Raw genomic sequence first — 14,746 nt, forward strand, 5'->3', positions numbered from 1 at the left:
TGGCCAGCAGTGCGGCCTCCTTTGGAAGGCAGTCGACCATCCAACAGGACACGACCCGGCAGCAGCGAACCTGAGTCACTTAGAGCAGCAATGACAAGCCGGGTGTGGTGGCACAGGCCCGTGATCCCAGCAACAAGGGAGACAGAGACAGGAGGATCCAAAGTTTAAGGCCAGCCTCCAACAATCTCAGCAACTTACCGAGACCCTGTCTCAAAATTAAAAAAAAAAAAAAAAAAAAATGAAGGCTGGGGATGTGGCTTAGCCTGGGTTTAATCCTCGGAACCAAAAATAAATAATCAAGTGGAAGTGACAGATGTCACTTCACAGCACGAGGGATACGTGGGATACGTGGCCTTCATTCCTCCTGCCTCGGGCGTGGCTGACTCCTGGCCTCTCCCCCGACTGCTCACTCACCCCCCCCCCCAAGAAGATGGGCTGGGAAGAAGGCACTGGGCATGCTCAGTTTGGCTGGTCCCTTGGAGCCTCCTGGACCCCAGGGGGCAGTGGCTCCCCAGCCCTCCGTGGACAACAGGGCATTATGTCTGAACTGGGTCCTGAAGGAGGAGGTCGCCAAAGAAGCCACATGGGGAAGCCACATGGGAAAGACACCTGGAGTGGTGGGGACGCGGCGTACAGAGCACAGAGTGACCAAGCACGGGGCATCTTTGAGGAGTTGAGGTGGCCCCACAGAGGGCCAGGAGTGTGGCAGCCCAGCAAGGAAGGACCTGCCACAGAGGCCACAGGGCCGAGTGACAGGGCTGCGGTGTGCGCATGCCCAGGCCACGCAGGGCAGGTGGTCTGCTCTCGAGCCGCAGAGCTGGCCTAGAAAAGCAGCTGAGAGATGGGCCATCTGCTCCCTGGGAATATTAGTGAGAAAAGGTCAGGCAGAGCCTGGAGATCATTAGGAAGAGGATGAGAAACAAAAATAGAAAGCCCAGCTCGAGGACAGCAAGGCCCCCAGCACACCCCAAACCTGCGCTTGGAAACCACAACGCACCCCGACCGGATTGGCTGCTTGGCAGAGCAAGAAAAATGTGTCAGGCTGGGGCTGGGGCTCAGCCTGTGCGAGGCACTGGCCTCAATCCTCAGCACCACACAAATAAATAAGTAAAGGTACAGTGTCCGTCGACAACTAAACATGTTAAAAGAAAGAAAGGTGTGTCCACGCATGCAAATAGACAGACTTCACAGAGACCAGTGGTTGCCAGGGACGGGTAGCTGGAGAAAAGCGGTGATTGCTACTGGGAATAGGATTTCCCTGTGGGGTGATAAAAATGCTGATGGAGTTAGATGACAGTGACAGTTGCACAATCCTGTGGCCACACTAGAAGGCACCCAGCGGTGTACTTTGGATAGGTGAGTTGCATGGTGACAGTCACATAGGATAAGGTGCTATATAAGAAAAGAAGCCATGTGCGGTGGCACACTCCTGAAATCCCAGAGACTTGGGAGGCTGAGGCAGGAGGATCCCAAGTTCAAAGCCAGCCTCAGACTCACCCTGAGCTGCCAGAGGAGGGTTAAGCCAGGAGAAACCCTGCCTTCCAGCTCCCCAGCAGACAGGGAAGAGAAGTGGCCAACAGGGCCCATGGTTGGGGACAGACTGTCACAGGAGCAAGGCCGACAGGCCAGCTCCTCACCGGGGCAGCCCCCACCTGGACCAGAGCAGCTTCCTGGGGCCATCCAGAGGAGCTGGGGGGCGGGTCCTACTAAGGGGCCCAGACGAGGCTTGGGGGGAAGGAGGGTGCAGTGGGCGCCATGAAGCCCTGGCCGCTCCTCCTTCTCAGAGGCCCCCTGGGCTGCACCCCGCTGCCCAGCCGCCCCGCCCGCTCACCGGTCCTGGAGCCGGTCCTGGGTGTCCTTCAGCCGGGCCTTCAGGTGGCGGATGCAGACCTCCTTCTGCTGCAGCGGCGTCAGGTACTGCTCGGGGGTGGGGGGCTTGATGCCATGGTTGTCGCTGCACAGTGTGTACTTCATGGAGCGCCTGCAAGGGACGCCGTCATGGGGTGGGGAGGAGGGGGCACTGGTGCTGTGGGGGACAGGCAGGGGACACCTGCCTAACCATCCTCAGTCCGTGACCCCCAGGGGCCTCCGAACCACACCTCCTGTGCAGGCCCCAGGAGCAGGGGAGCCTTCTGGATTTGAGGGACTGTTGAGTAAACCCAGGACAGGGGTCTCCAGGAGGGGCACCCGGCACCTGGCACCTTGTCAAGCGCCCTCCGGCTGCCATCTGCCTGGTCCTCATGGCAGCCCTGGGTACAGGGTGCCTTCACCTTTGAGAGGGGCACTGGCTTCAGAGGTGAGCCAGAGCCCAGGGTGAGCCAGAGGCCAGGCTCCCAGCCCCCGACTCAGACAAGGACCCTGGGTGCAGAGGCTGGGAGGAAGGGCGGGCTCCAGGTGGCACGGAGGTCAAGGGCGGGGTCGGCAGCGCTCCTCTCTGGAGCCTGGAGCCCACACAGCCTGGGCACAGGGAGGGAGACGCTGGAGGGCACTCTGCCCTCACCCACCCTCATGTACCTGTGGATGTCACGGAAGCCACACTTATTGGGAGTGCGGATCTGGGTACAGGACTCCCAGTCCTAGCCCCCTACATGCCCCCACACCCCCATCACCTTGCTGGTGCCCTCACCAGTGACCACCTGTGCCAGGCCATGGTCCTTGGGTGGCCACACTGCCACCCTCTGGGGACACATGCATGGACACCTGTGGCTCTGAGGATGGGCTGTCACTGCAGGGCCCTGATGGCAGCAGGCTGCACAGACGGCAGTGACGTGTCTTGGGTGCGGCACACACAGCCCACCACGCAGAGGAGGAGGAATCTCCAACCAGAGGGCAGCCGTGCCAGGGACCAGGGCTGACCAAGGCTTTCCCGGAGGAAGGGCCCCCCCCACTGCCCCCCACTCCACAACAGATTGAGGCCCAGACGGCTCCACCCACGGCTTCCTGGCTGCTGGATCTTCTGTTCTTAAAGAAACCTCCTTGCATCTTGCCTTAAAATCCCAGGCATGTCCCCACGTCACCAGAGACTCAGGCCCTGCTGCCGTCCCACCCTGCTCCGTCCAGGATGGGGACTTCCAGACACAGAGAGGGGCAGACGCTTTACAGGCCCTGGTGGGTCCTAAAGTTGGAGGCCATTTTTAAAGTCCTGTGGAATCTCTCCAGTGTTTGTAGATTGTAAACCATGGAAGAGAATGTGGCACTAGTGTGGGAAGGAGGAGAAATGCCATCTATGTAGTCACCTCCTGGTCCCTGAGTTCGACTCAAGCCCAATCCCATGTAGGCCTCTTTATAGCTTGGCAAGGGGCAGGGGGTCAGGGGGTGACATGGGCTGGGGGCTTGTGTTTTCTCCCTTTGATCTAAAAAAAAAATCTCTTTCCAAATGAGAAGCAAGCCACATGGACTGTCCTAAGGCCCATGTGGCCCTCTACCTGTCCTCCCCATGTAAGGGACTTGGCCAGAGGGACGCAGTTTGTCCTCCATGCCTGGGGTGTGGTGGGTGGTGGTGGTACTAGTGGAATCAAGATAAAACTAGTAAAAGTAGAAGGTTAGAGGGAAGAGACTGTGTTAATATTTTTCCATTTTCTTTCATGAGTCTTTTTACATTTAACTCTCTATCTTTGTAAAATACATATATGAATATATAAACAGAGCCTGGTGTGGTGGCATGTGCCTGTAATCCTAGTGACTTGAGAGCCTCAGCAATTTAGCAAGGCCCTAAGCAATTTAGTGAGACCAGAGACCCTGTTTCAAAATAAAAATTTAAAAAGGGCTGGGGATGTGACTCAGTGGTTGAGCGCCGCTGGCTTCAATCCCTAGTACCCCTCCCCAGCAAAAAATAAAATAAAATAAAAGGAAAGGAAAACATGCTATGATGCGTGTCTCTCAGCCATTCAGGCCTTTGCAAGCTTGGCTCTAACAGGCACCCTGGCTGACCCAGGGGCAGCTATCCTCGTGATGAGCAGGAGGACGATTCTGCAGAACCACAGCTCCAGCTGGGGCTGAGATGACCCTGAGGGCTACGGTTATGAGATGTGCTAGAAAAATCTGTTACTAACGAGAAAATATTGAAATTGCCAATTATAGACTTTTGCAGACGTAAGCTAACACATCCCCTTATGTCCTCAGGGTTCTGAGGTCTGATGCAAGCAGGAAACTGGGGGATCCTGCACAGGTCATCTGTCCCATGTGTCTTGGTGGAAAATCCTGAGATCTCCTGCTTCCACAGCTCTGGACCTCACTGCACACAAATGACAGCCTCTCTGCTGGAAGGGCCACATGGGTCTTCCCCAGAGAGGCTCTGGCCTTGGGAGCTGCAGGCAGGACATCTCCTGGGCTTTTCTTGCCCAGAACCTTTGACTCAGATCAAAGTCCTAATAAGAGCAATAATTGGCATGTGGGATGAGGGGCAGGCGTATGGCCTGTTAGCTCCACTTCACAGACAAGGAAATGGGGACTCAGAGACAGGAAGAGGCCAAATCCCAACTCCCTGCAGGTCCCGCGCTCCCCTACCACCCACGGTGAGTTCAGCAGAATGAGGGGCCCTTCCTGCTCTTGCTTCCTGGTGTTGAGGACCTGCAGTCCCCCTCTCCCTGCCTGTCCACCTGACCCCCCCTCCCTGCCTGAACACCTGACCCTGCTCTTCCAGTCTCACGCCCGGTGTCCAACACCACAACTCAGCACCTTTATAACACATCTCACTTTCCAAAACTTGGCCACCTCTGCCACTCTCAAAGTGTTCCCCGAGAAGAGCAAGCTGGCAGCATGCTGGTGGCGTGCCCATAGGGGTCTTGCCTCCTTCCCAACAGAACCTGGGTTTTGTCTGGGGTGGCACTGTGCTGGGGAAAAGTCCAACTCTCTGCACTCACTGGCCTGCAGCCAGAGATAGTCACATGGCCCTCTTTTATCCAATGAGGTGTCAGCAGGGTTTCCCAGGGAAAGTGTCTTCTTAGGGTGGGGGGGAAGACAGCAGAGGGGGTCTTGGGTCTTTTCCATCTTTTTTCTTCCTGGATGGCTGACCTGATGGCTGGTGGTACAAGAGCCATCCTGTGGTGCTGAGGACAAATGCTGTTCCCAAAGAATGGTGGGACAGGAAGGGGGAAGAGCACTTATGCTTTCGAAAGCCGCCTACCTCATGTTCCGCGTTCTGAAAGCATCACCCGAGGTTACTTAGGACACTGGATTTGCTTTTGTGCAGGTGAGTATTATCATGTCCGTTTTAAAGACAGGACTGAGGTTCAGAGGGGGGCAGTGACCTGCTCAAGGTCGCGCGGCTGTCACATCCTGGAGTCAGGGATGGTCAGAAGCCCTGCTGCGGGCTCCAGGAGAGCCGATTACCTGGGCGTGGGGCTGCTGTCGCCGCTGCCCTTGCAGGAGCCCGAGTTGCTGCTGCTGCTGAGGGAGGAGGTGCCGTAGGCGTCCCGCACGCTCACCGGGGGCGAGGTGCGCCTGGGGGCGGGGAGAAGAGGCAGGTGCTCATTCTGGCTGGTGGGCAGCTGCGGACACTGGGCGAACACAGCCAGGCCGCTGCGGCCCAAAGTACTCCCACTTTGGGGTCATCAGGGAGAGAAGCGGGGGGACAAGGGGGAGCACAGACAGGGGTGACAAAACAGACAGCGCAAATCAAGATGGAAGCCAGGAGGCTGGTCCTTGGGGTCCCCGGACAAGGAGCGGGTGGGCGGGGCTGTGGACCAAGGGTGGGGCCCCTCTGTGAGTCCTCAATTCCCAGGGTCCCCCAAGCCCAGGGTAGGAGATCTAAGAGGGACTGGAGGAGGGCCTGGGTGAAGACCAATGGAGGCCAGCGGAGCCGGGGGAGGGGATTGTGGCCCCCTCCAGGAGCAACGCTGAAGGGGGGTCCTGGTAGGAGCCCCGAGGCTGGAGCCTCCAGGTAACCTTCATCCCGGGTCACTGGAGCCCTTGAGCCCTTCCTGGAGGGCTGAGCATTAGCAAGCCCATTTTAAAGACAGGAAATCCCGGATGTGATTTGCTCCAAGAACACTGCAGGTCAATGGCAGGTGGGGACAGAGGCCTGCCCTCCTCCCGCCCCCGGAGGCCAAGGTTCTGGGCCAGGGGAAGACTCACCTGCGGGATCCGGCAGAGGCCCGTCTACTCCCTGGCAGGGACATGGCCATGAGGCTGCGGGTCCGGGTGAGGGGCGGGATAGGCGGTGTCCCCGGGGCTGAGGAGAGAGGGCGGGTTGGGGGGGCCGCAGGGAGGGCCGGGCCAGGCCATGTCATCCTCTCACTGGGGCCGCTGCCCGGCATGGCTTCTCCTGTCACCACCCTTTGGCAGGACACCCGAGGACTGGGCGAAGCTCTGGCCACAAGTGCCTCTCCCAGTGAGTTCAAGGGGCTGGTGCACAGGTTCCTGCTACGGATCGTCACAGCCCCAGGGGTGGCTGTAAACCGTCAGTCCAACCCGGTGTCTCCAGACGAGTGAAAGGTCGTGCCCAGGGTCACCGGGGCAACAGGGCTGGGTCCCTGACCCTCAGACCCCGCCTCCCCCGATCTTCGTCCCCCTCCTCGGCAGAGGCTGCAGTCTGGAGGACCCCCGGGCAGGACCAGGAGCCCCAGGTGAGGCTGGCCTGGTCTCGACGACCATCAACTTCCCAGTTGGCACGATGCTCGGGGCTTCCCGTCTACAGGGGAGACAAGACAGACCAACGTACCAACACATGTGTAGAAAGACACACGGACGCACACAGACACAAGCAGGCCCCGTGTCCGGTCATTCCAAGGTGCACCACACACATCTCCATGAACATGCCCAGCGCCTGCCTGCGACACGGGACACGCTGTGGCCCCCAGCCCCTCGCCGCATGCAGGCACCCCCGCAGTCCCCCATGCAACCACACATGCTGAGCCTGGCAGAGCCCGGGAGCTTAGGGCATAGGCTGAGCGCAGATGAAGAGGGGGTGGGGACGGAGCAGAACCCCCCTCTGCTTGCTCCCAGCTGTGCTGGTGGGTGGGCCCTACAGGAAGCGTCCTTGGCTGGAGGGACTCTGGCCCACTGGCTCCTGCTAGGTGTCTGAGGCTTCCTTCCTGGGCAGGGGCACAGGCTCCAAGGGCAGCCGGTGGGGCTTTAGGGAAGGGGAAGCTCCATGCCAGCGAGGCTGTGGCCAGGTGGGGAGGAGGGCCGTGTGGGCATCAGCTGGACCCCTAGAGTGCCACGCAGAGGGACCGGGCTCTCTGCAGCCAAATGCTAATTCCAAGCCAGCTCCAGAGGCAGCCCTCGACTTTCCAAGCAGGGACTGAGGACAGTGGCCTGGGTTCCAGGAGACTTGGCTGGGGTCCTCGTGCTGTGGACCTCCTCGTGCAGGGAGAGCAGCGTCCAGCCCGCTCCACGCCAGACCCCGTGCCACACATTACGTACATTACGCCATCGACTCCTCCCAACAACCCTATGGGGAAGTGCTGTGATTAGTCCCCTGTCACCAACGAGGAACCAGCCCCCAGGAGGGAAGGGAGTGTCTGGGTCACCCCCTGGGTACCAGCCCAACATCAGGCACTAAGGACTGGGTCTCAAACCTCAGGGTCCCTGGGGCAGGGACCACCCCTTCCCACAGCAGGGCCTCCCAGGAGTCCGGGCCTCCCAGCCAGTGGAGGGGCTGCCTCCTTGGTGGACAAAGATGGCCTATTCCCCTGGAGCCTGGACACAGCCAGCATTGTCTGCTTGGAGGTGTCAGGTGCCGGGCTGCAGGAGCCGCAGACACCACACCTGTCACCTGAGCTGCTCACCGGGCAGTGTCCCGCCCCCCAGGCAGGGCCTCCAGGAGCCACAGGGCAGCCCCAGCAGGAGCTCTGGGCAGGTGTGGGGCAGGCCAGCAGTGCCCCCAGTGCTGGTGTGGACGGCTCACTGTCTCCCAAGCACCAGGAGCAGCTGGGGGTGGCACCAGCAAGGGCTAGTGGTCTTTCCTCCTGGATGGACAACAGCCCAAAGATCACCTGTCATCCACTGAATCCCTCTGTGGCCAGGTGGCCCTGCTGAGGACTTCCTTGCATCCTGCCCCCTTACTTCCCACAGTGTCCCTCGAGGCAGGCTGTGTGTGTGTGTGTGTGTGTGTGTGTGGTGCTGGGGATTGAACGCAGGGCCTTGGGCACGCGAGGCAAGGGCTCTACGAGCTGAGCTGTATCCCCAGCCTGCTTCACTGTAGTCTGCTGGGCTCTGGCCTCCAGTTCACGCCAGGCTGGTTCTGCAGGCCATTCTCAGTCACCGCCCCTCCCCCTGGCTTTTGGGAGGAGGCGAGCAGGAGGCTGAGCCCAGCACCCGCGGGACTCCCAGCCCAGCACGGGGCTCTCTCCTGCCCGCCAGCTCAGGCGCGAGTTGCTAAAGAGCCAGGAAAGTCCAGGTAGAGTTCCAGGGCCACGTCCTGAGAGGCAGGCAAGATGCCACGTTGGCTCGGAGCTGCGTGTGGCCTTGGTACAATGAAGGCCTTGTCCCCACTTGTCCCTGCTGATACCTTGCCTGGCAATCCCTTGCCTCCCTCTTCCTGCGCCCCCCCTTCCTTCCTCCCTCCACAGGGCCGGCATTGGAACCTGGATGCCGGGACAGTCTCCTGGGAGGCAGAGCCAGCCATTCATTCGGGATGGAGGTGGAAGTGGCACTTCCCCTACTGGGACAGGACCTGACAGGCAGTGTCCCTTGTGGGCGGGCAGAAGCCACCCAGGCTCAAAGGGAGCCACCTCTCCAAGTTCTGCTCTGACGCCTCAGTATGTGCCTTGTGCCTTCTCAGGTCCTCCCTCCCTCCAAGGCCCCAGAGAGGAGGCAGGTTGTCATGGCATTTGTCACCATGCCACCAGCTCAGCCTGGAGTCCCACAGGCCTGTCCCCAGGCAGCCAGAGGGTGCCATTTGCAATGGAAGTGGCCTGGCTGGTAAGCACGCAGCGTATCCTTTGAACCCTAAGGGAGCAGCCCCTCGTGCTCCTGGCTCCCTCCATTTCCCATCCTGTGGGCACCATGGCAACCCTGCTGCGTCCACCCCTGAGACGGGTCCCCCACATGCCCAGGTTTCCTGGGGGCCTGCAACCAGGGTCCAGCAGATCTGGGCTCGAATCCCAGATGCAGGCCTCGGGCAGCTCATGCCACTCCTCAGAGCGTCGGGATCATTTGTACATGGGACAGTGACGAAATGTACCTCTGTGGTTACTGTGAGAGCCGACCTGAGCCCCACACATGCAACATGAAACCACACGTATGTGGGGCTTAGGTCAGTGTGCGTCACACAATACACACTCACACATACACTCACACAACACACACATACACTCACACAACATACACACACAACACACTCACACATACACTCACACAACACACACATACACTCACACAACATACACACACAACACACTCACACATACACTCACACAACATACACACACAACACACACACTCACACACACACACTCTCACATACACAAATTTACATATGCACACACATATACACACACACTCATATACACACAACACACATACACACAACACACACACTTACATATACACACACCCACACACACTCACACACAATACACACACTCACACATACACACACTCACACACATTCACGCATACAAACATAAGCTCTCACATATACACACTCACATGCTCACATATACACACACTCACACACACAATACACACAACACACACATACAACATACACACATAATACATACACTCACACACACATAATACACACATATATACACACACTACACACACATAATACACACTCACATAATATACACTCACACACACAATACACACACTCACACACAATACACACACAACAAATACACTCACACAATACACACACAATACACACACAATACACACACACTCACATACACATAGTCTCACATATGCACACATACATGTTCTCACATATACACACACAATACACACATACACAACACACATACTCTTACATACACACACCCACAATACATACACACACTCACACACACACAATACACACACTCTCACATACAAATAGTCTCATATATGCACACACATATACACACACCACACACACACAACACACATACTCTTACATATACACACACCCACAATACACACACTCAAATACACTCTCTCACACACACAATACACACACTCACACACATTCACACATACACACACACACTCTCACATATACACACACTCGACACACACACATACTCTCACATATACGCACACACAATACACACATACACAATACACACACAATACACACACTCACACTCTCACATATACACACAAAACACACCACACACACAGCACATATATACACACATATACACACACTCACACACATATACACACAACACCACACACACATTCACACACACACACATTCACACACTCTCACACACAGCCAGTAATCTGAAAGCAATTGCAATGTGATATGAGATTCAAAACAGAAACACATTCTAGGCACATTGGTGGCCTCAGGAAGGTCAGGAAAAGCTTGTCCCAACCCATATCTGCGCTGGACCTTGGAGGATGAATGGAGATGGCCAGGGGAGGGGAGCAGCAGTCTGGCCAGAGGCAGCAAATCATTCAACAGCAGGGCCTCAGGAAGCGAGGGTGCCCGGAGCGGGCAGAGATGGAGGCCGAGGTGCGGCAGGTGGCCGGCCAGGTGGGCTGTGGGCACAGATGGGAGCTGGGGTGGCGGGGGCCTGCAGGTGCTTTCAAAGGAGGGGGTGAGGCACAATCAGATTTGCACTTGAGAAACCTCCTGGGCTGGGGTCCTTGTGGCGTGAGCTGGGACAGGAGAGATTAGAGGGCGGGGGACCAGTTGGGGGTGACTAAAAGCTCCCAGGGAGAAATGGAGAGGGTCAGAAATGGAGACGGGGCAGTGGCAGGGGGAGGGAGAGGAGGGTCTGCTCTTGGAACTCATTAGAGGTCAGAGTTAAATAAAAACCAAGGCACAACTCTGGACCCTGAAGTTCAAGGCCCTCCCATTCACACTGGTCCCAACTCTTTCTCCCTCTCCCTCTGGTGACTCCCAGGGGCCCTGCTGGTCACGGCCGCCCCCACACGGTATGACGGCCAGCCGGGGGCACCCTCCCCCACCCAGCCCTGGCTCAGGCACAGGAACTGCGTGTGCAGGTGCCGCCCGCAGCCCTTCCCAGGGGCCTCTCCCCGACTTCCTCCTGACCATGTCGACTGCCTGGGGCTGGGACTCAGGGAGCAGCCCCGGGGGATTTCACAGGAACAAACAATCAACACACATGCACGTGGGTCACACAGTGGATGAAACACGCGGGCTGGACCCGGGAGCTGGACTAAATGGTCTCTGAGGTGCTTCTGGATCTAACGATCTGCTCCAGTGCTGTCCAGTGACAATGCTGCCCCCTTCAACCGCTGGGACTCCTGGGTCTCAGTTTCCACATCTGTAAAACTCGGAAGCTGCACCCGGACCCCGACAGGCACCATGGCATTTTCCTGGGGGAGGGCACAGACCAGGGTGACCTCAGATTCCAGCCCAGCAAAGTCCCTGCGTGGACCTTCAGTGATCTCTTTCTGAAGCATGAGCCGTCGGTATAGAAGAGCAACCCTAAAACCGCAGCCCTGAAATCCCAGGGAACGGAACCACCTGGGGACAGTCCCTGGGGGCTCGTCCCTGCTGCCTGGGCAGAGCGGGTGCTCCTAGAGTGCTGTGCAGAGAGGCCAGGAAGGCGGGCTGAGCACATGTCCACAGCCACCTCTCCATCTCCAAGAGCTGGTGACACCAGGCGACTCGCGGCTGAGCTGGGCAGACCCTCCACTGGCCTCGTGGCCACACCAGCCACTGCCCTGCTCCTGCGCACCATCAGCAGAAGCTGACCATCCTTCAGGATTTGGGAATCGAGGCACACACAAGTCACCTCAGGGCTGCAGCCACAGAGGACGCCACCCTGCCCCTGTCCTGGGGTTGCCACTGGGAGAAGGTTGCCCAGTGGCAACCCCAGGACAGGGGCAGGGTGGACCCACAACTTGGCCAAAGGCTGAAGGGTTCCCAGGGCAACAGGATGGGCTGGAGGGCTGAGGCCACCGACCCCGGACATCTCCACTTGTCAGACTCTGACTTCTGGGCGCTGGGCTGGGTCTGCGAACCATGGAGGGGACCTGGCTTAGGGACTCCCAGGAGGGTGCTCAGGCCTCAAGAGCTCCCTCCCGTACCCCTTCTGCACAAGGGGGTCTGAAGTAAGATTACCTTTTAAAAGGGTTTGGGGCTGGGGGTGCAGCTCAGTGGCGGAGCGCGTGCCAATCAGTGCGGAGCCAGGGGAGGGGCTGCCGGGTAAAGATGTGCCCACCCTGTTTATCACAACGAGGTGTGACTTCACACCCACCAGGGTGGCTGGACAGTGAAACAGGAAGTGGGGAAGGTGCTGGGGGAGCCTGGCAGCTCCCCGGTAGTGAGACACAGAATCACCATGTGAACCAGCAGTTCTGCCAGGTGTGTTCCCCAGAGAACGGAGAACAGGTGTTCAAACAAACCTGCCAGGCGCGTTCACCGCCGCAGCATTCACAATGGCCAAGAGGTGGACACGATCCAACGTCAACTGATTTTTTTTTTCAGGGCTGGGGATGGAACTCAGGGCCTCCTGCAGGCCCAGCAAGCGATCCATCACTGAGCCTGAGACTGCCCAGGGTCCATTCATAGGCGGGCGGATGGACACCATGAGACAGGGGTCACCACAAAATACTACGTAGCCACAAAAAGGAATGAGGGGTTCGTATGTGCTGCGACTCAGAGGCACCTCGAGAACATGATGCTGAATGAAAGAAGCCAGACATGAAAGACCGTGTGTTGGGGCTGGGGCTGGGGCTCAGGGACGGAGCGCTCGCCTTGCACACGTGAGGCCCTGGGCTCCATCCTCAGTGCACATAAAAATAAATAAACACGACTACAACTATTCCATCCACAACTAAAAAATATATTTTTTAAATACCACGTATTGTATGATTTCCTTTACACAAAATACCCAGCAGAGTCAAACCCTGGAGACAGGTTGGCAGAGAGCAGCGAGGGAAAGGAGGAATAGAGAACAACTGCAAGAATTTCTTTTCTGGGATGATGAAAATGTGTTTTCGATTAGATGAAGGGACTGGCTGGGCAATTTTGTGAATGTCCTACAAACCCCTGAATCGTACACGTCTAAAGGGTAACTTTTATCCCTGTGTGAATTTGATCTCAGTAAAAATTTTGCAGCTTTATAAAAATCCACAAAATACATATATAATAGGAATTGAACCCAGGGCGCTTAACCACTGAGCCCCATCCCCAGCCCTTTTTTAAAAATATTTATTTTTTAGTTTTAGGTGGACACAATATCTTTATTTTCTTTTATGTGGTGCTGAGGATTGAACCCAGTGCCTCACGCATGCCAGGTGAGCACGCTACCACTTGAGCCGCACCCCAAGCCCCCCCAGCCCTTTTTTATATTTTATTTAGAGACAGGGTCTCACTGAGTTGCTTAGTGCCTCCCTAACTTGCTGAGGCTGGCTTTGAACTCACGATCCTCTTGCCTCAGCCTCCAGAGCCGCTGGGCTGGCAGGCGTGTGCCCCTATGCCCAGCACGATGCGAATTTTAAACGCACAAGGGCCAGGGATGCCTGAGATGGCAGGCAGTGCCCAGAGCTCTCGGCAGGTGTGCAGCAGGGGAACACAGGCAACGCCTCCTCCACCCGCCTGCAGGCAGTGGGCCCAGAAGCCGCCTGGTCTCCTGGCCCTGGGTCAGCCCTGGGCAGTGCTTCCCGAGCTCCCTGCAGAGGGAGGCCAGGCGGAGACTATTGGCTCTGACACCTGGGAAACCTGAAGCCGCAGGGGAGGGGAAAGTCCCAAGGTGGCCACTTGGATAGTGGGCATTTTGCATTTCCACTGCATCGGGAAGCCCTCGTCAGACAATGGATGCATGGTGCTGCATAAAAGAAATAAGTGACCTTCCCAAGCCATGTGGAGGTGAGGGAGAATGTCCCCAGGTGCCTCCATAAATGCGGCGCTCACCAGGATGAGAGGGAAGTGTAGGACAGAGCTGGTTTAAAAGAAATTCCTCTGAACCAGAGTAAATCTCTGTTCTTTTTTTTTTTTTTTTTAGAATTTTAATATTTATTTTTTAGTTTTTGGCAGACACAACATCCTTGTTGGTATGTGGTGCTGAGGATCGAACCTGGGCCGCACGCATGCCAGGCGAGCGCTCTACCGGGTAGCTTGAGCCACATCCCCAGCCCTAATCTTTGTTCTTAAGAACCATCTTGGAGGCAAAGGAGAGGCCCTGCAGGACCACCCTGCTCTGGCCTCTCCCAGCCTGACTCTCTAGGATCCAACTAAAGTAGCAAACGGAGGGCCATGGAAGGCCGGGGGCTGGACTCTGGTAGAGCACTTGCTCAGCACGTGGGAGGCCCGGAGTTCAATCCCCAGCAGCACCAGAAAGAAAGAGAATAGTGGAAGGATGGGGCAGTTCTGGGAGGTCAGAAGACTGGTCATCTCCTCTGTTACTCCCACTTCCTCTTTTTTTTGGGGGGGCGGCGGGGATTGGGGATTGATCTCAGGGGCACTCGACCACGGAGCCACATCCCCAGCCCTATTTTATATTTTATTTAGAGAGAGACAGGGTCTCACTGAGTTGCTTAGTGCCTCACGTTGCTGAGGCTGGCTTTGAACTCGCCATCCTCCTGCCTCAGCCTCCGGAGTTGCTGGGATGACAGGCGTGCCCCCCGCGCCCAGCTACCATTATGTCTTGAAGGAGATCTTTTTTTTTTCTCT

General features: G+C 57.1%; 1 protein-coding gene across 3 annotated transcripts in view; it reads right to left on the reverse strand.

Annotated features, from left to right (window-relative positions):
* Snph (syntaphilin) overlaps positions 1-14,746 on the reverse strand; it is a 43,528-nt gene that overhangs the window by 4,908 nt on the left and 23,874 nt on the right. The window contains exons 3-5 of one of the 3 annotated variants that reach the window (XM_026402107.2): positions 6,076-6,172; positions 5,332-5,442; positions 1,832-1,981 (exon numbers count right to left, since the gene is read on the reverse strand). In XM_026402107.2, the coding sequence (XP_026257892.1) occupies positions 1,832-1,981; positions 5,332-5,442; positions 6,076-6,125 (311 nt within the window). In that variant the 5' untranslated portion in view covers positions 6,126-6,172. Of the gene's footprint in view, positions 1-1,831; positions 1,982-5,125; positions 5,143-5,331; positions 5,443-6,075; positions 6,258-14,746 lie in introns of those variants that run through there. The other 2 variants (XM_026402106.2, XM_077799827.1) reach the window with 2 other exon arrangements.

The sequence above is a fragment of the Urocitellus parryii genome, chromosome 6 (genome assembly GCF_045843805.1).
Source record: "Urocitellus parryii isolate mUroPar1 chromosome 6, mUroPar1.hap1, whole genome shotgun sequence".
Classification (NCBI taxonomy): domain Eukaryota; kingdom Metazoa; phylum Chordata; class Mammalia; order Rodentia; family Sciuridae; genus Urocitellus; species Urocitellus parryii.